Below are 21,062 nucleotides of genomic sequence, written 5' to 3' on the forward strand. Positions count from 1 at the left end.
CTCCAGCTGTTTAAACCTCAATGTGAACGATCATCTGAAGCCCAGTGTAAATTTGGGCTGAGGCTGTAGCAGAGCTTATATTGATAAATATCAACTCATAAAATAAAACTGAGCAATTCTCTTTGCTGACGTGAACATTTATGAAGATCAGTAACTTGTGAAAGGGCTCCATCTGGTGTAATATTGGAAAAATACATCAATATAATTACATTTGATGTTCAAAGTGTCCTGCAATAAGTTAAATTTCACTTATATTTATATATTTCCTCTATGCCTATCCTGCTTTGCTTTTTATCTGTATGTGACATATAGACACGCTTTAAAAAGTAAAACATAGCCTAATAATAAAAAGACCTCGTATGTTGTCTGATCACTACATGGAGGTAATCATAATTTCTTAGACACACAAATCAGATCAACAAATGGAAAAAAGACACTATTTATTAACAAAATGTCAGTTTTACCACAGCAGGAAATAATAAAGCCCTGTGAACACCAGTGTATTTGGCATTTACAATGAATGACATAGTTACATCACTACCAATTATTACAAACAGGTTGCAGCCACAAAAACCACTGAACCTCATAAGACCCCGATTACAAATAACGCCATTCTGCTGACTGCCTCCAATCAAACATACTTCTAAACCTGAATGATTATTAAACCGGTGCCTGTATTCAGATTGTACATAATAAAAGAAAAACATAATAAGAGAAGGCTACCACGTGTTCACTGTCCAGTGTATTTCTATTACATGTTATAAACCACCATAATCAACTAAAGTATCCTTCATTCCATTTCAAGTGTTTAAATATTCCCCACAATATTTGGTTCTGCATCTTTAGAATAATATTGGCGGCAACATTATTTTACAATTCATTTGGTCAATAACTTGTAGGCTACGGTGGAAATGGTAAACCTCCCTTGTATCGAATACATCGCAGCATCGTCAACGTCCTGCTCAGAGTTTGGTTGGACAGAGCATCAAGCGTGACGCGCCAGTCCCATTCTCAGCAATTAACCAAAATACCAAGAGAGCACAATCGACTTGAGAACAAATTGAAAATTTATTAATAAGAGGCCCATTGTGATATCTACAGCTACACTATATTTTATGTTTCCAGTGAAAACTTCTGAGTTTCCTCACACTTTGTAAACTACAAGCTAAAAGTGACTTTTTTTGTACATTATTTTGAGGGACATTTGGATTGTCTGATGAGATGCAACCACTTTCCCGTAAAATTCTCTCTTACAGTCTTCTCTCTTTCTGATTAATTAGTCCAATTAAAAAATATACAATGCCACAACTCTTACTTGTCTGACAAACACTATGAACTAATAATGTAATCCCTCTTAACAGACATTAGTGCATTACTGTTAAGCTATTAAAAATCAATGTCTAAGAAGCTAAATCCACAAAATAAACTAAACGGAGACTTTATTAGGCCGCGCTAGTGTTCTATTTGAAAACATAGATTCTTACCATGTGATTTCCATGTTTATATCAAACTGAGAAATACAGGTAGTGAGCTGTGTATAAACCCTGAATGAAGATTAAAAAAAAATCAACCAAGTAAACACAAATCAGAATATAAATAGCAAAACCGATATGCAACACATTCAAGAACAATTGCCATACCCAACATAAAAATATCTAAAGCCTAATAGTGCAGTCAAACATTTTTTTTCCAACAAATTTAAATAGTATTTTACCTATCATATTCTTACCCGCAGTTTACATTTTGAGAATGCAGAGAGCAATAGAAAAAAAACAGACAAACTAAAAGGTTTGAATTTGTAATAAAAAATGGGTTTGAAATGGATGTAATGTGTTAAATTGTCCTTTTTATCACAAACTTTAAAAATCAAAATGCCATAACATCATACCTTACATGACTGTAAGACTAATATTCCCTCAGTATTTAATGTAGTTTCCACTAAGTCCTTAAATAACAAAGCCCTTACATTTGAAACTTTGCAATGACTAGCTGAGCACTTGCCGGTGTATTTGTACATAAGTCAACACAATTCAACCAACTAAAAACAATTGTCACACAGTAAGGCATCAAACAACCCACAGCTTTACATTTCCACCTTTGCATTAGAGTCTTACTGTCACCTCATGAGCAACTTGTGGAAACCAAATAAAAATAGCTGCACTACTCAGCTGTCACTGATCTTAAATCAAACCCTAAAGCACTAATGGAGGTTGATATAGATGTGTGTTGTGTGCCTATTACATGTGACAATTAAATCTCCAGTCTGTTACAATCATCAACTGTTACGTAGCATCGATAAACAGATTATATAAAGGTAATTAATGCAGCTAATTAATAGAAGAAATAATACTGAGCTGACATTGAGCACAAATTTAATATTATTTTGTTTTAAAAAGCATGGCTAGCTTAAGAGTTAGGGCTGTGCTGAAATTATTCTTTCTACAGGAAAAATATAAATTCTGGCAGAGGAAAATCCTTTTCTTCAAAAACTGGACAGGATGGCACAAACATTCTGTTCCTAAAACAGACCTCTCCTTTAATTATTTTGTTTTGTTTGTTTTGTTTTGTTTTTCTATTTGCTTTTTAAAGTCTTGGAAACAAATGTACACAAAGTGCAAGTACATACGGTATTCAAGAAAATATTAACTGAATTATCCTTTTCCGTGATCACACAGAAATGTGTGAATATGTTTTTTGTTAAAAAGCCAAACAACATCTTCATAACTCATGTGGCTCGAGCCATTTGCTTGCCCGTCTTTCTCACCTGCACTGTAAGAGCTGTGAGTGGTGCAGAACAGTAAAGTGTCCTCTGCTCCTCAGACCCCGCAGTCATTGGTTCTGTCTTGGAGTTTGCGGGTGAGGATGAGGAAGGTGGAGAGGGAGGCGACTGAAATGTGGAAGATCAGCTGCCACGGGTTCCTCAGGCCGAGCAGGTAGAGGTTGCATAGGACAATCACGATCAACAGAGTGAAGGACTTGAGCTTCTTCAGAGAAGAGTGGAACAGGTAGAGGTGGCACTGTGGACACAGAGAGGTCATTGACATGCTGTCAGAGAGACTTAGACTTGGGTGGGTTTCACTTTGCAATAAACGTGTGAACTGCAGTTACCTGCGACACGCAGCAGACAAACGCCAGAAGAAATGCCACAACATTCCAGATGCTTTCATAATCATCCTGTGTGTAGAAAAGGAAAACAATTAGTGTCACGCAGGCCAAAGTCCACATCATTTAAACTGTACCACATTTATTTCAGATTATAGCCGACTCACACAAGAGTGAAAAGTTTACAGTTTCGTGCAGACCTCATCATTATCAAACCTCTGCTTTCACAGCAAAATTCAAATGCACAGCAGCCAGTTCTGCCAGCCTAACATTGAAATAATGTTAACTCATATATGACAATTTCAAAATAAAATGCCCAACGAAACAGAACAAAGCAAAACCATGGTACAGCATTCTTTCTGTTTATAGAAATATAATGTATATCAATAAATGATACAAAACATCAACATACTGTACTTCTATTTTAGATATATTTGGAGCACTAGCGATAGCATGGCACTGGCCATACCTGGAACGTGTACTCTATGAGGTGAACACCACGGATTATGTTCAAAGATGCACACGCGATGTTTAGGACCAGCGAGAGGATGCCTGCAGCTGTCACTGGTTGAAGTCTTCCATTCTGACCTGTTTCAACAAAAAAAAAGTGAAATAAATAGTGCAAAATAATAATAACAGAAAATGTCAAGAACATTTCCTCATTCATGCGTTACATAAACACAGAATAATAAACCACAGTATTGTAAATGCTACTGTGTAAAAGTCATATGGTCAGTCTCACCAGACCCAGGACCTTGATCCATGTGCCCATTTGCAGTGCCGTTGGTGAGCTCCACTTCCTCCAAGGTAATTACTTTTGGTGGATGGGCCCTCAGATCCTCCTGGACCTCTGCCAATGTCACCTCCAGGGCCGGACCACCGCTCTGGTTGTAATGCTGCTTCAGCTTCTGAATGGTGCTGTCTGTCAATGTGCAGCAATGTAACATCAGGATTAATCAAAGTATCTCTAGTATCAAGCATTACTGCACAGCAGCTTTGTTCGTTATTCAACACAACCTATTTGATTTCAAAGCAAAATTATTTGCAATTCCAACTCTAGATAACAGCATTTCTCTTCCTACTCACCAAATTCCAAAAACGGATATGGCCTGGCTGCCAAGGCAACAACAGTGCTATTGAAGCATGCTGTGAACTCCCAGCGCAGATCTTCCAGGAAGCAGAAGGCCTTAGCAACAGGGAGGCTGCAGTGGCACACGGTCATGTAGGATACACCCTCTGAAGAGACGAAGCTAAACAGGTGAGAGGAGAAAAGGTGTTTAGTAAACAAACAGCCTGACGCAGTGGGACATGGAAGCACCTGTTATCAAATGGACAACATTCTGTCCATCTTCAGGATCCCAAAATCCCAAATACACTGATTCTCTTTAGCCTGTGTATTGTGTGTATTGTTGGGCACAACTGAAAGAGTCTGCTGCTGCTTTTTTCCCCTGAAACCTTACTAGATGTTGAGCTCCCGACCCTCAATGGTCCCTCTGTCAGGGAAACGGGCCAATGCCTTGCTGATGGTCCTGAGCTGCTGCTTTCTCTCCTGCAGCTCGCGGTTGTGTTCGAAGTCTGTGGAGGCCGACAGGGGGAGTCCATCCCTCACCCGGACCACAAAGGCAAACAGGATCAGAGACATGATCCACAAGGTCCATGGAGAGCACACAGCCTACATAGGGTAAAGAGAAAGATCATATCATCAGTATCGCAATGTTAGGGGTCTAACTACATTACTTTCATGATTTGATTTAATTTTGATCTATAAAATAAAAATAAAATAAAAAGAAATAGTAAAAAATGCTCATCACAAGTCCTTAAAGCCCACACTGGATATCTAAATGTTTGGTAATGTTTGAAGAGCAGTGCCTTCTACTTACTATGACGCCAGAAAAAGAGAAGCAACAAATATGTATTACTGAGGATTGAGCTTTTGTTAATTAAAAATGGCTTAAATGAATATAAAGATAGTTGCAGATCAATTTACTCCAAATTGACTTACTGTAAATAATCAACAAATCATTTAAGCTCAACTTAGGTATACTTAGCTAAAACTATTAGTTTTATAAAACAGCCTTTAAATACATCCTGGTTTATGAAGGTTATGAGGCATGTTTATTGTTTAATCATACTGAATTATTCTAAGAGGCAAAGTGAGGGAATCCTAAATATTGGAAACTTGTATTGGGAGTGCAGCAAACTTAGTGTTGCTATATGCACCTTCATAAAGGAATAATGAATACAGGACTGTTGAGGTTTTTTTTAAATTTTATTTTTTTTAACCCGGACCAGTTCCGGCAGGTGCACATCTAGACTGAGTGTATATTATTAGTAACGGAGTAGATTTACAAATTGAGCAGTCTCGTTCATCTTTGCTCTGCTTGGGAAACAATATAGATATCAGTGTAAGTTAAATGACATCCGTGTAATAACACCTTACCTCATTGTCACAGGTTTCATGCTGCAGCTTGTTACTGAGCTACTAGATGTTAGCTGACCGACGTTACACCATCATTTAAAGGAAACACCACAAGCAAGTAGCCAGCTTCAGAGACCCGTTACGAGTGCAATCGTACTATTTATATTCACTGAGATTAACATCCAAACAACTTGAATACATTATTATGACACATACGTAAGAAGTGTTATTAAATATAGCCAACGTGCTAACTTGAAATCGTTTTCCGGATATAACAAAACCACAACAAATCTTCTACGGATCCTCGAAAGGGACAAAAATGCGTTTCCCGCAAAGCCCGAACGCAAAGTCTTCACTTAAAAGTGAAGTTAACGCAGTGTTGTCGGGTAGCTATTTGACTTTCTAGCTACTGTACAGAGGTTAGTTACCCCATCTCATTTAAACATGTGGATGATCTGTGAGCTTCCAACGTTACTTTATATGTGAACGTAATTGCGGTCGAGACAAAAAATTACGAACGTAAGCTAGTGAATTTAAAATAGCGACCCTTACTAGCTGTTAGCGGTGAAAGCTAGCTCAACCATTTTGGAAACGCAAACATTTGTGTCAACGTTAGCTCTTCGAGCTGCTGTTAGATGAGTAGCCCGTTTTTATTTACAGTTCTGTTATTGCACTAAATGTGGCTTGAACCTGTCGTTGTTGAGAATATAATGTGTGCCCTACTAACAGCTAGTTAGCGTTGACCAAGTCGTGGCTGAACATGGAGTTAGTTGAAAACCCTAGTTAACCGATTTGTAGTGTTAGATTAGTGAAATGCCGAGCCTGATGAGCGGCTGTTTCTTGTTTGCGTTGACAATATTTGTGGTGCATTAAAATGCATTTATACGTTATGTTGCATATACTGTTAACGGTATTAGCCACTGTGGTCTTCGTGATTTGCATGACATGTAGCACACATTACAACTACAAAAAAACTACAAATGCAACTAACTAAATATTTGACAACACTATATATGCTCTATATTTATCAGGGGAGGTTTAACTATGATTGTACAATACCATCCTCGGTGTTACGGTTTAACAAGCGACCGTGTTAACCGGTGACTCTCCAGACGCGTTTGGCTGACAGACTCCACTTAATACGGTCGCTTACACCGGTGCATCAAACACGTTAGCTGTACAGCACAGGTGCTTTAGCAGCTGTTCATAAGTTTGCTTAAAAATAAAGTTTGACAGATTTAAGTTGTAGACATGTCTTTCCTTTTACTCTGCAGAAAAGGCTTAATCAAGTAAAAGCCACATCTCGTTCCTTGTGGTTTGCGACTATCAATGGTCTTACAGCAGGTCCAGTAGAATAATGCATTCTCTCTGTTCCCCTTGTTAGACTATGCCAGCACACCCAAACATAGTTATGACCTCTCCCCATGCGAGGTCATAACTATTATAGCAACACAGTGACATTTTCTGAACAATATGTTGCCTGTATCATGGAAATTGTGAGACAATTATGCTTTTAATAAATAATTGCTGACAAATAGTGTCTGTCCTACATTCTTGCACTTGCCCCACGAAACGGTGCATGACAAGACGGGCGTATTAGTCATTAGTTTAGGTGTTGTCAATTGGTTGGTGTTTGCTTGCATTGGTTGTACTGGCTAATTGAAAACATTGTCGTACATGTCAAAACAAAAGGCCACCAACACACCTTAAAGATTAATTTCTGTCTACTCCCACTGTGACTATGTTATTAACCAGGTTGGGACATTTCGCTGTGACAATGATATGTAAGTGGACAGTGGAAACGGAGTTACAAATTACAGCCAAGAAGCTGTGCTGTGCTCTGATTTGCGTAGCCAGTACATTTCCCCATATTTCTCTCCTCCCATCCTTCTCTCTCCTCCCCTTTCTGTTCCTATCCTCCCTCTCTGTCTTTTAGTCTCTCTACATTGTTTCCAACACACTCTTCTAAATGTGCTGTATGTTGTAGGTGTACACTTCAGTAGCTTTCTGCTTCTTCAAGTGAAAAGGAACCTTATTATTTTTCCAGCTTAGTATTTTTTTTGTACTCTTTCAACATTTTAGACCATCAGACGTTGATCAGAATGGGGGTGAAAGACCGCCCTCAGTGCTACTTTGATGTGGAGCTCAACCGGGAGCCAGGTAAGAGAATTTAAAATCACTCTACAGGTATGAGAATTAGTGTGATGTGAACAGCCTCAGCTCATCTTCATAGCCGATTACTTTGATCTGTTTAAACTGCATAGCACATAGGTTGTTTTGGTAGCCTTTGAGCATCTAATCAATAATCATTTGGTTGTACAAACTTATACTGGAACACCCTGGGGTGCACTGGCTTGGTAGACTGGTTTTGTAATCGGATCTGTACTGAATGATGATATTGAAATCTAAGCTGAGCTGAGAAGCTATTAGCATTGTACATTTCAAGCACGGTCTAAGTGGTCAGTTTAATGGCCTCAGACTAGATAGCTGTTATTGCAGTAGGAGCTGACTCAAATATGGACAGGGAAGGACAAAACAAACCTCCATCAGGCTCGAAATAGTTTCAGATTTGCATCTAGCTATGGAAAACATTCTATAAGGCCTGAGCTTCACCACAGGATTGTTCTAATGGTTACAAGGTAATTAAAAGTGTACAGTCTAGTAACATTTGGGTTACTCTTAATTGGGTCTTTGGTCTATTAATTTTCTTTCCTCATTGTTTTTTGTAACACAACATTTATATTGACAAAGCCTCATATAATCTTGAAATATATATATTTTTAAATGTTCTACCTACAAGGGGAACTGAACTAATATTTTTCCTTTTTTGCATGTGTTTTATAGTTGGGCGCATAGTCTTCCAACTTTTTTCGGATGTTTGTCCCAAGACAAGCAAAAACTTTCTCTCTTTGTGCACAGGTGAGTAAACACAGTTTTACTGTGTCATGCTTTTGCAACATTCACTGCATTAACCAAGCTGTTAAAAAACATAGAATCCTGTTGAAGAGCGTAACATAAAAGTGATCTGTTTGCATTTCTCAGGACAACTATAAATCTTAACACGATAGTCCTCACTCAAATTTCTGTTGGTTTCTCCTCAAATTAACAATCATGTCTTGTCGCATTTCACATCTCTTTCTAATATTTCCTGGCTCTGCCAAAAAAATAATCATAATGAGTAGATCAATGAATAACAATATGAGACATGAATTAAAAATAAGATTCACAGTATCACACTACATAACCTTCTCATCATTTGATAGCTTGAGGAAAGGAGCTAATGGCTGCAGTGTAAATTGTCAAGTGACAGATGGAGTCACTGCACGGATAGAGGGGTCCTGGTCCTCCTTATATATGTCATCCCACTGAGCAGAACACAGTGTACTGTAGTAGTGGCAGTCTGCCTAGAGATAGCCATAAATCTGTAAACAGACTGCGGATCGATCCTCCATCTCATTTTTCACCCCAACTGCCCAACGGGAATGTGATGCTGACAAGGGCAGACATGGGAGATGGCTGGTTAGTCTGTTCCTTTCCCTGGACACAAAGACGCAACATAACACAGAAATATACACAAACCTGCTGGGCAATTTGATGTGGCTTTCGCAAAAGTCTCTGTGTCCTTTTAGGAGGGGATAAGCTCACACTATTAGAAACTGAACCCTTGGAACAATGCAGGAACCAGTGAAGTAAAAAAATACTCAAAGATTAGCAACCCAAGCTGCCCATTTAAACAGCCAGTCCTCTGTCCTAAGAAAGTACCCGTAAACACAACTAATGAAATCCCTGCATTCACGTCTTCTTTCTAATTGAGGGAAGAGAAATCCGGGAGGTCAATAGCTCCAGAGCAATATTCGGTCCCCTGTTGATATCTTCTTAATGAATTCTGCAGTCCTGCACAGGAGGTTTAACAACAGAATAACTGAACAAAGCTGTCCAGTTTATTGAAGTCCTTTCCCATGTTTAGAATAAACCCCATGTGGCGTCGTTCAAGACTAACGTGTCTTAACACCTCAAGGCATCTGGTATACACAAAAGCTCCTTTTGTGAGAGCCGTTCTGTTGAGTCTTTGGTTTTAGATGAGAGCTCATTGTCGCATGCGTGTAATTACAGGTGAAAAGGGAACTGGCAAAATCACAGGGAAAGAGCTTTGCTACAAAGGTTCCACCTTTCACAGAGTTGTAAAGAACTTTATGGTCCAGGGAGGCGACTTCACTGAAGGTACAGTAATAATGTCATATGACCTCTTTGACTTTAAAAGTGGATGTTTATTTAAAAAAAAGATAGTAATATTTTGCATTGTTTCACAGCTGCAACTACAGTAGTTAAAGCAAACACTGATATAGACACTATTAGTCAGTTGGCGCAAACATGTTTAATGGCAGTAATCCAGAAGACCATACATGTTTACTGAATGAGGCAGACACATAAAAGATGTGTCCTATACACACACACACACACACACACACACACACACACACACACACACACACACACACACACACACACACATTCAAAACTTTCTTTGTCCAAAATGCACTTATTCTGCAGAAAGCATTTTATTCTGTAATGTTCTGTAATTTCCTTAAAATTACATTATTGTGTTAATCTCTGCAGGAAATGGAAGAGGGGGAGAGTCCATATACGGTGGCTACTTTGAAGGTAATGTAAATATCTAATTACCTCAAAAACATTCTCTATTATTGATGTCTCTTAGCTACTTTTGCATGAACAAAATGTTGCATGTGCCTGTGGTAATAATGCCTTTTTCTCTGTATTTTCCTTTGTATGACTCTGTTGACCTTCACTTTTCCATTGTATAGTGCTGTCTTCTATTTAGTAGTAATGGGCTTTATCAAATCCGCATGGAGAATAGGTATTACTGAAAGCTACAATCTACCTGCCTTAAACTTTCAACATATTCTTTTATTTATAGAGTGGTCTTTTGCAAAATGAGAAGGTAAGAGATGTACACAGCTCAGTAACACCATGTCAACATTGTCTCCACCACCTTCCTCTGTCAGTCAAAACGGTGCAAATGTTTGCAACGCTGCAGATGCACATTTGTACTGAAGCTTCAGGATTTTCTATTCAGACAGCCACACTGGGCCTCGTGCTGCTCAAGTTACTTTTAATGTTACACATGTGGTATTTATAGCTACATGACTGCTACGACGTGTTGTCACACACGTGCTCCAGGCTCTCGACTAAATAGGAAGACTCATAAAATACCACAGTGGCAATAAGATGTTTATGATTAATTATGATGAAATAAAGATTGAGGCGTTTGGGAGCATGTTATCTTAAATTAGAATAACCTTCATACAAAACGCTTGATGATATTTATGAGTAAACCTCCATGGTTTTATTCTAAATGTAGTCAATTAACTATTTATATTCACTTTAGTGTGTGTGTGTGTGTGTGTGTGAGTGTGTGTGTGTGTGTGTGTGGCCAATTAGCTAAAGCATTCAGTGTGTTTGGTTCACGCTATTTAGTCTGCTATGAAAATCATCTACAGGAAACTTGAAACCAACTTTAAATAGGTGACTCAGCAGAGTGCGCATGTACTTGCCTATTTTTGGTCCAGTTTACATAGTAACGCAGTAACTAACTTATGAAACATTAGCTATTTCTAAAAATCTTCTCAATCCTTTTTAAATCCACTATCATTGAGGATTTTGTAATGATCCCGGGGATAACGTAACCTTGATGAGAGCAAAAGAATGGATAGACAATCCATTGCAAGCAGTTTGCGTCACATAACTTAAGTAAATGACTATAAGTAACAAACAAAAACCTTTTGTAAAACTGCTTGTATGGAAGGACAGGTTGGTGAGGCAATGATTAGATTGTTGGTTCAAAATGGTTATTCCTTTTGTCTTGTTCTTCCCTGATTATTTCCGTTGTTATGTATCAGAGGATGCACTCTGAGACTTCGCTCCCTCTCTCTCTGCTGCCAACAGATGAGAACTTCATTCTTAAACACGACAGATCTTTCCTGTTGTCGATGGCCAATCGCGGGAAGGACACTAACGGTTCCCAGTTTTTCATGTGAGTGACACTCTGCACCTTTTAATAACTTTACCATTTAACCTGTCCCTTCCATTATTTATTTGCTTTCTGTTCCCTTTGAAACTGTCGAGTAGAACTTGTCATTGAGTGTGAACGTCATTCACCCGCTCTCTGTGTGTAGTTCAAAGTGCAGGGAAACATGGATTCATTCTTTTTTACCTACAAATGTGTTACTTTTTTCTCTTGCCATTCTTGTGTAAAATTTACAGAAACTCTAGCATCCTGCTCTTCCAAGGTAATGTGTCTCCAAGGCTGTGCTTCTCTCTCTCTCTCCTGACTGTATCCATCATCTGTTTGTATTACCAACTATTCTGCAGTATAGTGGTCATTTTAGATATGTTTTGAACAATATTCACAAATGGATTGAGATTATTTCACTTAATTTATCACTAAAACAGGTTGTCACCATAAATTATAAATTCATAAAAAACTCTTGAAGCATAAAGAAGAAAATGTAGACTGACTGCCTTCCATCGTATGATCTTTACACGGTCATATAATTGACAATACACTATTGTTGAGGGTTTTGCCTGTGAATGGCAGTTTTTTCTAAATTAATTTGCAGTCAAATACCATTAAACAAATGGCATTCTCACAAACTCTTTACCTTTTGAGATTTTTCCTGTGGCACAGTAGCACCCATGCTTTGTTAAAGTTGCTTGTTTATTCTCATTCTTTTCCTCCTTTTTCTCCCTTTCTCATGACCCTTACTACTGCCATTGGTTGACCTTTCCTGGCTTCTTTATTGGATTTTCTGCAAAACAGCACAACCAAGACGGCACCTCACCTCGATGGGTAAAAAAAAAAAAATCCAATGTTACTTAATCTCTTACAGAGAGCATTGCAATGGTCTTTTGTTAATAGTGAACTCTAACAGGCATCAATTTCTTTCTCTCTTTTGTGCAGAGTCCACGTCGTCTTTGGTCTCGTCATCTCAGGATTTGAAGTGATAAAGAAGGTTGAAGGGCTGAAGACTGATTCAGCCAGCAGACCCTACGCTGATGTCCGAGTGATGGACTGTGGACAACTTTTCACAAAGTCTGCTAATGATGGTAAGTTTATTGACTGATCTGTGTTTTCTCGTAGGTTTAGGTTTAGCTTCATTCTGTTCTCTTATTGTTGTTCCAATGGAAAGGCCATAATCATTGTATCTATCATTCTGGAATAAAGGAAAAAGAAAACGCTCTGGCTTGTTTCTATTTCTTTTAAACCAGTCACAATTGTCTCGAGCGGCGCTAAGCTCAAGATGCAGCGACTGTGACCTTGCAAAATAGATAGCGTCAACTTTTATTAGTGCCAGTGGACCAGTGTGTAAGATTTAGTGACCACTGGAAGCTGAGCAAGATAGTGTTGAGGTTGCAGATTGCTACCACCTGAATATCCCTCCCCCTCTCTTACCAAGCGCATCAAACTCAGACGGTTTTCAGGGAACATAAAAACATGAAAGGTCCTCTCTAGAGCCAGTGTTTGGTTTGCCGGTTCTAGGCTACAGTAGAAGCATGTACACAGTAAAAACATGCCATTGCAACATAGTGGAGTAGCTACTTATGTAGATGTGAAGAGCTCATTTTAAGATAATGAAAATACAATAATACTTACATTCAGATTCAAATAGTTATACCCTAATAAATAGTAAATCCCACACCCTCAACATCCTACACAAGGGACCTTTACTACAAAAGCGTAAAACACATTTTTATTACTTTTCTCTTTTAGTTTTATTTCCTTTCGGGAATAAGGTTTTGCATATGCTTGTAACTGGGTCATATTTTGTGCTCATTCTGGAAGAGGTTGGCATTTTAATGCCAGCATTCCCCCACTGGCATTAGTTACATGGCGTGTAACCTGATCTTCTGTTTAATGAGGATCAGCAAGGTGATCTCTGTGAAGTTCAGTTGGCATCTGCCCACCTGACTCTGCCAGGCGTGCTTTCATTGCCTCCAACATACCGAGTAGAATCAAACAAAGCTTTAGTTGTTGTACTGATTACACCACCCTGAACCCTTTCCTGATTACTGTTACTAAGAAGCATATTGTATATGAAATAACACACACGCCATTATGTTTCTTTCTCCAGTACTTGAAGGCAAAAGGAAAAGGACCTCCCATTCTGCTGACTCGTCTCTTAATTCCCATGACTCGTCCTCTGCATTTTCCTCTTCAGTGGGATCTGAAAGCGAATCAGATGAAAAGTTAAAACATCGCAAGCACAAGAGACACGCGAAGAGTAAACGACCTAAAAAGAAAAGGAGGGAATCAAAGACGGAGAAGAACATTCAGCCCGTCGAACAAAAGTATTTTTTTACTCATGATCACAACTTTACCTGCTTATTACTCACATGAACCTTCAGTCTGATCAGTTTTTTTAAGTATAAATATAAGTGATGACAATTAACTGAGAGATGGGTTTGTTTTTAAAGTAACAAAATGTTGTTTTGGATATTGTGTTGAAGCTCACACAGTCCTGTGGAAAGAGAGATGCTGGAGGGAGACAATGAGGTGGAAGGAGAGAAGGAGCCGAGTGGGAGGAGGGAGAAGCCTGTCGTCCGACCGGAGGAAATCCCACCGGTGCCAGAGAACCGCTTCCTGCTGCGTCGCGACATGCCATCTCAGGAAGAGAAAACAGAGATGTCAGTTTTTTTTAAATATATTTCAGTTTCATCATTGATAAGTATAAACTGAAGTTATTAACCATAGCTCTTCACTTTGGAATTTGATCTTTTCAGAGTTGAGAATGAAGAAACGTCTGTTTCAACTGACCAGAAACCAGCGGTGTCCAAGTCTGGACGGAAGATCAAAGGCAGAGGAACAATGGTACGCTCGCCTCAAATAAGAGCGATTTTTCTGTTTAGATAATCCGATCTGGGGCTCATTTAGTATTTGTTCATGGAGTAGTCTGCTTGTTTGACTAATTCCAAGAGCCAATATTTGCACACAGCTGGTGTCAAGGGGTTTGTCAGTAGATATTGCTTATTTTAAGCAGTCACAATCCAAGAAGAGAAGGATGGATGTTTCCTTTATGCTCATCTCTGCATGCATAACTTTTCTGCTCTTAATATGTATAATATGCAGATAAACGCTGCGTTTTAGCACGTGTGTTTTTCAGCCCCTTTATCCTGTCTGCTCTAATTGGATTGCAAGAAAAGCATGGTGCAATGGTAGTTCTCAAAAAGTGGGTGGAGATTGTCACATTTGGGCCGGCATCTAATGAACCTGCCAAGAATTTTGATGTATTCTTTTTAATGTAGTTTAAAATAGCAATATATATGTTCGTTGTTGCAGAGATATCACACCCCCACAAGGTCTAAATCACGCTCTGCATCTGTGGAAGAGCGTGGTAGCAGTGAAACTCCACCACATTGGAAAGAAGAGATGAAGAGAACCAAAGTCTATCAACCACCGAGCATTGAGAGATGGAGCAAAGGAGACAAGTAGGACTTCATATTTTACGCTGTAACTTCAAACATCCGTTATTTCTTTATTCTTCTTCATGCATCTTTTTACTTAACAGATTGAATGACCAATCCTCAAGCAGATGGGAGGACAGAAGTGACTCTGCATGGTCCCGGTCTGCAGAACACTCCTCAGACCGCAGCTCTGAGATGTCCAGCTTGCACCGCCAACAAAAAAAAGAGAAGAAGAAAGCCAAACACAAGAAGAAGGCCAAAAAACGCAAGCGTAGCAAGAAGAAGAGCTCCGAGAGCAAACCTCAAGAGCCTCCCCTGTCAGTGGGGCAAAGGTCAGTATCATCAGAGAGGAAATCCAGAAGATCCCGCTCTCCAACCCACTCTTCTTCAGATCAGCTAAATTCATCAACCCGGAGGAGACGGCGGTTCTTGCTGTCTGTCAGAGACTCACGGTCCTACTCTAGATCCTACTCATCAAGTCAGTCCAGATCTCGAGGGAGGTCTAGGTCCTATTCAAGATCCAGAAGCCTTTCGAGGTCTAGAAGTCAGTCTTTGTCTAGATCCAGATCTCAGTCCTCTTCTCGATCCCGGTCTAGATCCAGGTCAAGATCAAGATCCAGGTACAGATCTAGATCTTTGTCTCCTCCCAGAAAGAAGAGTTTATCCAAATCCCCAAGAAAGAGGAAAGCCAGCCAGCACAAAGCAGACTCTGTGATATCTGAAAAGCTTCCAGAGAGCAAAGTCACACCTGTCCCCAGACTCCCGAGTATCCCGGCTCCTGAAAGTGCCCCAGTGATCCCGATGAGCGACAGTCCCCCACCTTCGCGCTGGAAACCCGATCAAAAGCCATGGAAGCCTTCTTACATCAACATTCAGGAGATTAAAGCAAAAGTAGCTCCCAGCTCCTCCACTGGACAAACAGTAGCTAGTGTTACAGAAAAAGCTCAGACTCCCATTACACCAACGTGTCTGCCAGGTGACTCTGAAAGCCACATACCTGCAGGGCGCTCACACAGCAGGTCCTCCAGAAGCAAGTCCTACAGCCGCTCATACAGCCGCTCAAGGAGCAGAAGTTATAGTAGGTCCAGGTCTAGATCCCCTCAAAAGTATAAAAGCAGATCATCTTCCTACAGCAGACAAGACTCTGAAAAGTCCCAGAAAACATGCAGCAACAAGAAGAGTTCACTAGACAAGGAATGGAAAGAGTATTACAGCTCTCTGAGGAGGATCAAGAATGTAGATACGTACATTTCACAGCAAGGATCAGAGAAGAGAGCGAGCAGTGAGCGTGGTCCTGATATCAGTGACTCGAGGAGAAGTGTCTCTTTGGAGAAAATGAAAGAGAGCGGCAGCACACAGGATCAGGAAACAAAGCAATGCAGCTCCATGCTGGCGGAGCGCTTTAATAGCAGGTCTGAATGGGATAGTGACAGTGATAAAGTCAGCCAAAGCAACAGTGCTACCCTGTCGAAAAAGCAGAAAAAAGGAGTTGAGTCCAATAAACCTCTTGACAATAAATTGTCTGCTCTTACTGGATGGAATTCAGAAAGTGATGGTGAAAATATAACCTCCAGGACATTGGCTATATCTGAAAAAGAGGAAGGGGAAGCTAGTACAGAATCGGATTATGAGACTTCCAGAAAGTCGTCGGAGGCAGTGGTTGCACTGTCACACAGGATTGATGAATCTTGTGGTCGGCCAGAGGAAAGTCCTGAGAAGGCCTCGGCGCCGGAGAAGCACAGGAGCAAAAAGAAGGCCAAACGTAAGCATAAACACAAGAGAAGAAGTGAGAACAAAAGCAGCAGCCATCGCAGTAAGGACAAAGGAAAGAGATCCAAGAGGAAACATCAGAGGCTCAAAGAGACTTTTCACTGGCAACCTCCTTTGGAGTTTGGAGAGGAGGAAGAAGAGGATGAATCAAAACGAGAGAAACCGAGTCCTTGTAGAGTTGTCAAAGGAAGGCCTGATGTGGGCAGCATCAAGGAAAAATTGACCTCTTTAAACAAGAACCCTAATACAGAAAAAGAGGGGGCGCAACAGAAAGCGAAAGAATGTATTAACAAAAAAACAAAACACCCTGAACTTCATCTTCACTCATCCAAGAGGAACGGGGCTAATTTACCCAGCGTCAAGGAGCAAGAGGCATTAGATGACATGGACATTTGTACACCAGAGCATGATGCTGAAATTGTAGAACATCCAGCCACACAGGATTTAAATAGTAACGAGTTAACCTTAAAATCCACCTCCAGGTCCTCGGATGTGACAAGTAGAGATGGCGCTTTGCTCCACCGCAAAGAGCCACCTTCTGTTACCTCCACTACAGCGGGCGGCCCGCAGGACGAAGCAACCACTGTGACTAATTTCAAGTGGAGGCCTTTGAAAGGATCGTCCGCTGTCCAGAACATGAATGTGCCGCCCGTCACCGCAAAATACGTCCACATTCCAGAGCCTCCCAACACGCAGGGAGTGAGAATGGAGATCAAGAGCCAAAGCCGGGTCCGACCGGGCTCCCTGTTCGATGAGGTCCGTAAGACGGCGCGACTCAACCAGAGGCCGAGGAACCAGGAGAGCTCCAGCGAGGAGAGTTCCCTCTCTGTGGGAAACACGCGGGGAACGCGGTCCCCGAAGAAATCTCGCTCGGCTTCCAGTCACCGGTCCCGCTCCAGAGGCTGGTCGCACTCGTCCAGCAGGTCCAGGAGTCGATCCCGCAGCTCCAGCTACTTTTCCAGGTGAGGCCAAAAGCACTTTTCTTTAAACGAGGAGCACGAGGGCAGCAGCAGTAAATCTTTCTAAATACTGGAGAGGCTTCTGGGACAATAATGTTGTGAGGCGATAAAGTTGATGGATGTGAATCATTCGGTATAAAACAGTCTGTGTTGTCTGTAGTACCGACTTTTTTTTTTGGTCGATCTTAATGTGATTTATAACGCAATTTAATTATTTTAGGAGCCGCAGTAGGAGTCGGAGCAGACGTGGAAGAGGACGGTCGCGCTCTCGCAGCAGCACGTATCGAAGTTACAGGAGTCACAGGTACGCCCTGAAACACCCATTAAAGAATCTGTTGTGGCGCCTCAATGGGTCCCAGAGGGGAAGCGTTTTCAGCCTAAAGCAGCGGAGGCCACAGAGAGAAGAAACCTTGGAGCGCTTCACTGCCGTGCTCTTTATTTTACATTTCAACCTTGTCAAGAAATGCGTCACCCCCATGGGTTCCAGGTTTAACAACAACACAACTGTGCCAAAACATTAGTTTACAAACTCTCGCACAAGTCGTCCAGAAAATTGTCATTTTGTCAGAAACCCTGTGTGTCATGGTAAAATAATAATAAACTGTACACACATATTGTACAATGTATTGTGTATATTTTCCATTATGTATTTTATGTATGATTCTTCTTTTGTGTATCTTAGTTGTTGATTTTTTTCTTCTTCTCTCAGTCGGACGTCCAGTAGAAGTCATTCCAGAAGTCGCTCATATAATCGCCATCGAAGATCCAGGTCTGTGAGCTATTTAATATTTAAGTAGAAACGTTAAATTGTTGATGAGTCTTCATAATCATGAATATAAACATGATCATGTCAACACCATATACAGAATATTTTATATTTTAATCACAATTAAATTCAGTGTTGAGAGTTTAAAAGGTATTTATATACCTGCCAGTTTTCGTAAGCTGTAACATTACGTTTTTAGTAATAGAGTTTATATAATTGCGTGGGTAAAATATATACTTAGTAATACACATCAAGCACCAAAAGGCTTCTGTGTGAAGACTTTAGAGATAAAACAGGTAGGTGAATATTAATTTATTCTATTAGCTATTTTGATTCATGCTTTCATAGAAAGTGAAGATTTCTGTTTTTTTCCTTGTGCAATAGTTTTTCCTCAGGTTTGTAGGACAAAATCAGATAATAAAAGACGCCACCTTAGGCTTTAGAAACTGTATTGCCCATTATTCGCCTTTTTCTTTCATTTTATAGAACAAAAGTGGAATTGCTGTATCCAGAAAATAATCAGCCGATAATTAACATAATGCTTAGTTGCAGCCCTAGAAGAGATCCGTCATATCTGTAGTCATTAATTATATTATCTAGCGTGAAGCGGGAATAACCAATCAATCTTTCTTCTCTAAGCACGCGGACCACATCTAAAGAGCTGTGCTATGTCTTCGTCATACAATCACTGGTGGTTCTTTATCTTCACGCGCAGTGTGATCGGTGTTTTTTCTTGTAAAACCAAGTAGATCTGTGTGACTGAACACTCTTCTGGAGATGCCTCTAAAATAATCTCTCTGTGCGTCAATGCAGGTCAGACTCCTCCGACAGCTATTCCAGTCGGAGTCGGAGTGCGAGCAGGCGGCGAGGGCGCAGGCGGAGCGACAGCTACAGGAGCTCAGACCGCCGATCCCGGTAAGATGCTCTGCCCCTTGGTGAACCCAGCAAGCTGGCTGGTCTACCTTCAGCCTTTTAACCTTTTCTTTTTTCCTCCCTGTGGTTGAATGTTACATTGCAATGTCAACACCAAAACGTACCCTGCATACAGTATGGTGTAGGCATCTATTAATGCACACGTGGAAAGTCAAGTTTTTTTTATCGGCGTCTCTCGCTCGCAGGTCGTACCGCTCGTCCAGCCGCAGTTCTTCCAGGCGCAGCAGTCACAGTGGCAGCAGTCGGTACAGCTGAGCCGCCGGCAGGTTGTTGGTTTGAAGTCTGCCAAAAGAGATCAACGCAACAAAGTGTGGACACTCTGCACGCACGCCGTCACTGTTACTGTTATCATGAGGAAAAGTCATCGTCCACCCGGTTGTACTGTATGACAGCCTGAGGGATTGAATATTAACGAATGTAAATACGTAAATCGCTTTACAAGCAGATCTTCCTCTTTCAGGGCCTGTCAGCTGAGAACAAGAGCGTAGATATATAAAAAAAATAAATAAGCTATATGTATTTTATATTGCATAATGATATATTCATTTTCTACCTTTTTTTGTATTCTAAAATGTACAAATGTTATATTGCGAGTGTCTAATCCTCTCGGTTCTGACGTTTGTGAGGAGTTAGTGTGTATAGGTTGAGGTTATGCCTTAAATTCTGTCTTATTTCTAGAAGAAGCCTTTGTTCAATGGAAGAAATCACTTTTTGTAGCAGTGTTAAGCTGTAATTTGTCTTTGTTCCACACGTTTATTACTCGGTCATGAATGTTAAAAGCTGTAAACGAAGTATAATATGTCTGAACAGTTAGGAATGTTTACACATAATAAATATCACAACATCTTAAGCCTACATTTCTTTTTTTTATGTCACAATGTTCAGTAGGTAACTGTGCACAGACGTCAGTTTCTGGAGAAATTGTACCTCTATAATGGCGCCATCTAGCTTTCACTTCAGAACTGCAGCCGGTCTGTACCTGTGAGCTAAATCCAGTGAGCTGCACTGTAAATACTCATTGTAGTTTTCTTTTTTCTCTATTAAATGTCATGCAACTATAACTTCACTTACGTCATTGGAATGAGAAAAAGTGTGAAACTGCTCCGTTAAATTATTGTTCACACTTGAAACTAATTTAGGATGTGTTCCCTCTTTGCTAATTGTTTACGGCCGGTTAGAACTGGTGTGTGAGTTTCTCTCTCACATGAAGCACCGTCCATCAGATACAGATCCCATTGAATGCAACGGTGACTCTCTTTCATCTGCAATTCAGGCCTGTTCTCGATGACTTATACTAATTTGTTTTGTCGCAGAATACATCGTGTGATGCACTGGTGGATAAATTAATGGATTTGATGCTGATGGAGGTATTTGTTAATACATTTTACACTTTGTGTTTGAAATTATCTTATTAGGGGATTTTGCAAAATGGTAAAGTAAAATTCAGAGCCCAAATATCGGCCATTAACAACCTTTGAAAGACAATTAGTTCAAAAGATGATTTTTTAAAAAATAGATTTTATTTTTTTCAGGAAACAAAACAAAATACTTTCACCTCTATGGGCCTCAAAAAAACAAAAAATGTGACTTTTTTTCCTTTTATTTAAGGAAATCGTGTTCATCTTGTGTTGAA

General features: G+C 40.1%; 2 protein-coding genes across 4 annotated transcripts; one reads left to right on the forward strand and one right to left on the reverse strand.

The window, feature by feature from the left end:
* Nucleotides 1-459: 459 nt before the first annotated feature.
* sec22c (SEC22 homolog C, vesicle trafficking protein) lies at nucleotides 460-5,796 on the reverse strand. The gene is made up of 7 exons (XM_068582379.1): nucleotides 5,543-5,796; nucleotides 4,563-4,774; nucleotides 4,189-4,352; nucleotides 3,845-4,024; nucleotides 3,572-3,690; nucleotides 3,109-3,174; nucleotides 460-3,017 (listed from the first exon to the last, which is right to left on the reverse strand). Exons 2-7 carry the CDS (start codon nucleotides 4,742-4,744, stop codon nucleotides 2,817-2,819), a joined length of 912 nt encoding a protein of 303 aa, XP_068438480.1. The 5' UTR covers nucleotides 4,745-4,774; nucleotides 5,543-5,796; the 3' UTR covers nucleotides 460-2,816.
* Nucleotides 5,797-5,838: 42 nt separating this feature from the next.
* On the forward strand, nucleotides 5,839-20,289 carry nktr (natural killer cell triggering receptor). 3 transcript variants are annotated; one of them, XM_068582377.1, is made up of 17 exons: nucleotides 5,839-5,940; nucleotides 7,604-7,681; nucleotides 8,366-8,440; nucleotides 9,635-9,742; nucleotides 10,139-10,183; nucleotides 11,486-11,573; nucleotides 12,360-12,389; nucleotides 12,501-12,646; nucleotides 13,672-13,888; nucleotides 14,048-14,224; nucleotides 14,321-14,408; nucleotides 14,877-15,025; nucleotides 15,106-17,733; nucleotides 17,951-18,034; nucleotides 18,440-18,499; nucleotides 19,310-19,411; nucleotides 19,615-20,289. In XM_068582377.1, the coding sequence occupies exons 2-17, from the start codon at nucleotides 7,624-7,626 to the stop codon at nucleotides 19,682-19,684; spliced, it is 4,125 nt and encodes a 1,374-aa protein (XP_068438478.1). In that variant the 5' UTR covers nucleotides 5,839-5,940; nucleotides 7,604-7,623; the 3' UTR covers nucleotides 19,685-20,289. The 3 variants fall into 3 exon arrangements, with proteins under 3 accessions (XP_068438478.1, XP_068438477.1, XP_068438479.1); XM_068582376.1 differs by lacking the exon at nucleotides 5,839-5,940 and having other exon boundaries at nucleotides 6,139-7,681; XM_068582378.1 differs by lacking the exons at nucleotides 5,839-5,940; nucleotides 7,604-7,681; nucleotides 8,366-8,440 and adding an exon at nucleotides 10,458-10,481 and having other exon boundaries at nucleotides 9,677-9,742.
* Nucleotides 20,290-21,062: the final 773 nt, after the last annotated feature.

Source organism: Clinocottus analis, unplaced genomic scaffold (genome assembly GCF_023055335.1).
Source record: "Clinocottus analis isolate CAN_PGR_092001 unplaced genomic scaffold, fCliAna1.0.p SCAF_18, whole genome shotgun sequence".
In the NCBI taxonomy this organism is placed as follows: domain Eukaryota; kingdom Metazoa; phylum Chordata; class Actinopteri; order Perciformes; family Cottidae; genus Clinocottus; species Clinocottus analis.

Coding starts and splice junctions, on each gene's coding strand:
- sec22c (XM_068582379.1), bottom strand. CDS start 4,744: ATGTCTCTGATCCTGTTTGCCTTTGTGGTCCGGGTGAGGGATGGACTC. Junction 4,025..4,188: donor ATATCCGTTTTTGGAATTTG/GTGAGTAGGAAG, acceptor GCACATTGACAG/ACAGCACCATTCAGAAGCTG. Junction 3,018..3,108: donor TTGTCTGCTGCGTGTCGCAG/GTAACTGCAGTT, acceptor CTGTGTCCACAG/TGCCACCTCTACCTGTTCCA.
- nktr (XM_068582377.1), top strand. CDS start 7,624: ATGGGGGTGAAAGACCGCCCTCAGTGCTACTTTGATGTGGAGCTCAAC. Junction 7,682..8,365: donor GGAGCTCAACCGGGAGCCAG/GTAAGAGAATTT, acceptor TGTGTTTTATAG/TTGGGCGCATAGTCTTCCAA. Junction 8,441..9,634: donor CTTTCTCTCTTTGTGCACAG/GTGAGTAAACAC, acceptor GTGTAATTACAG/GTGAAAAGGGAACTGGCAAA.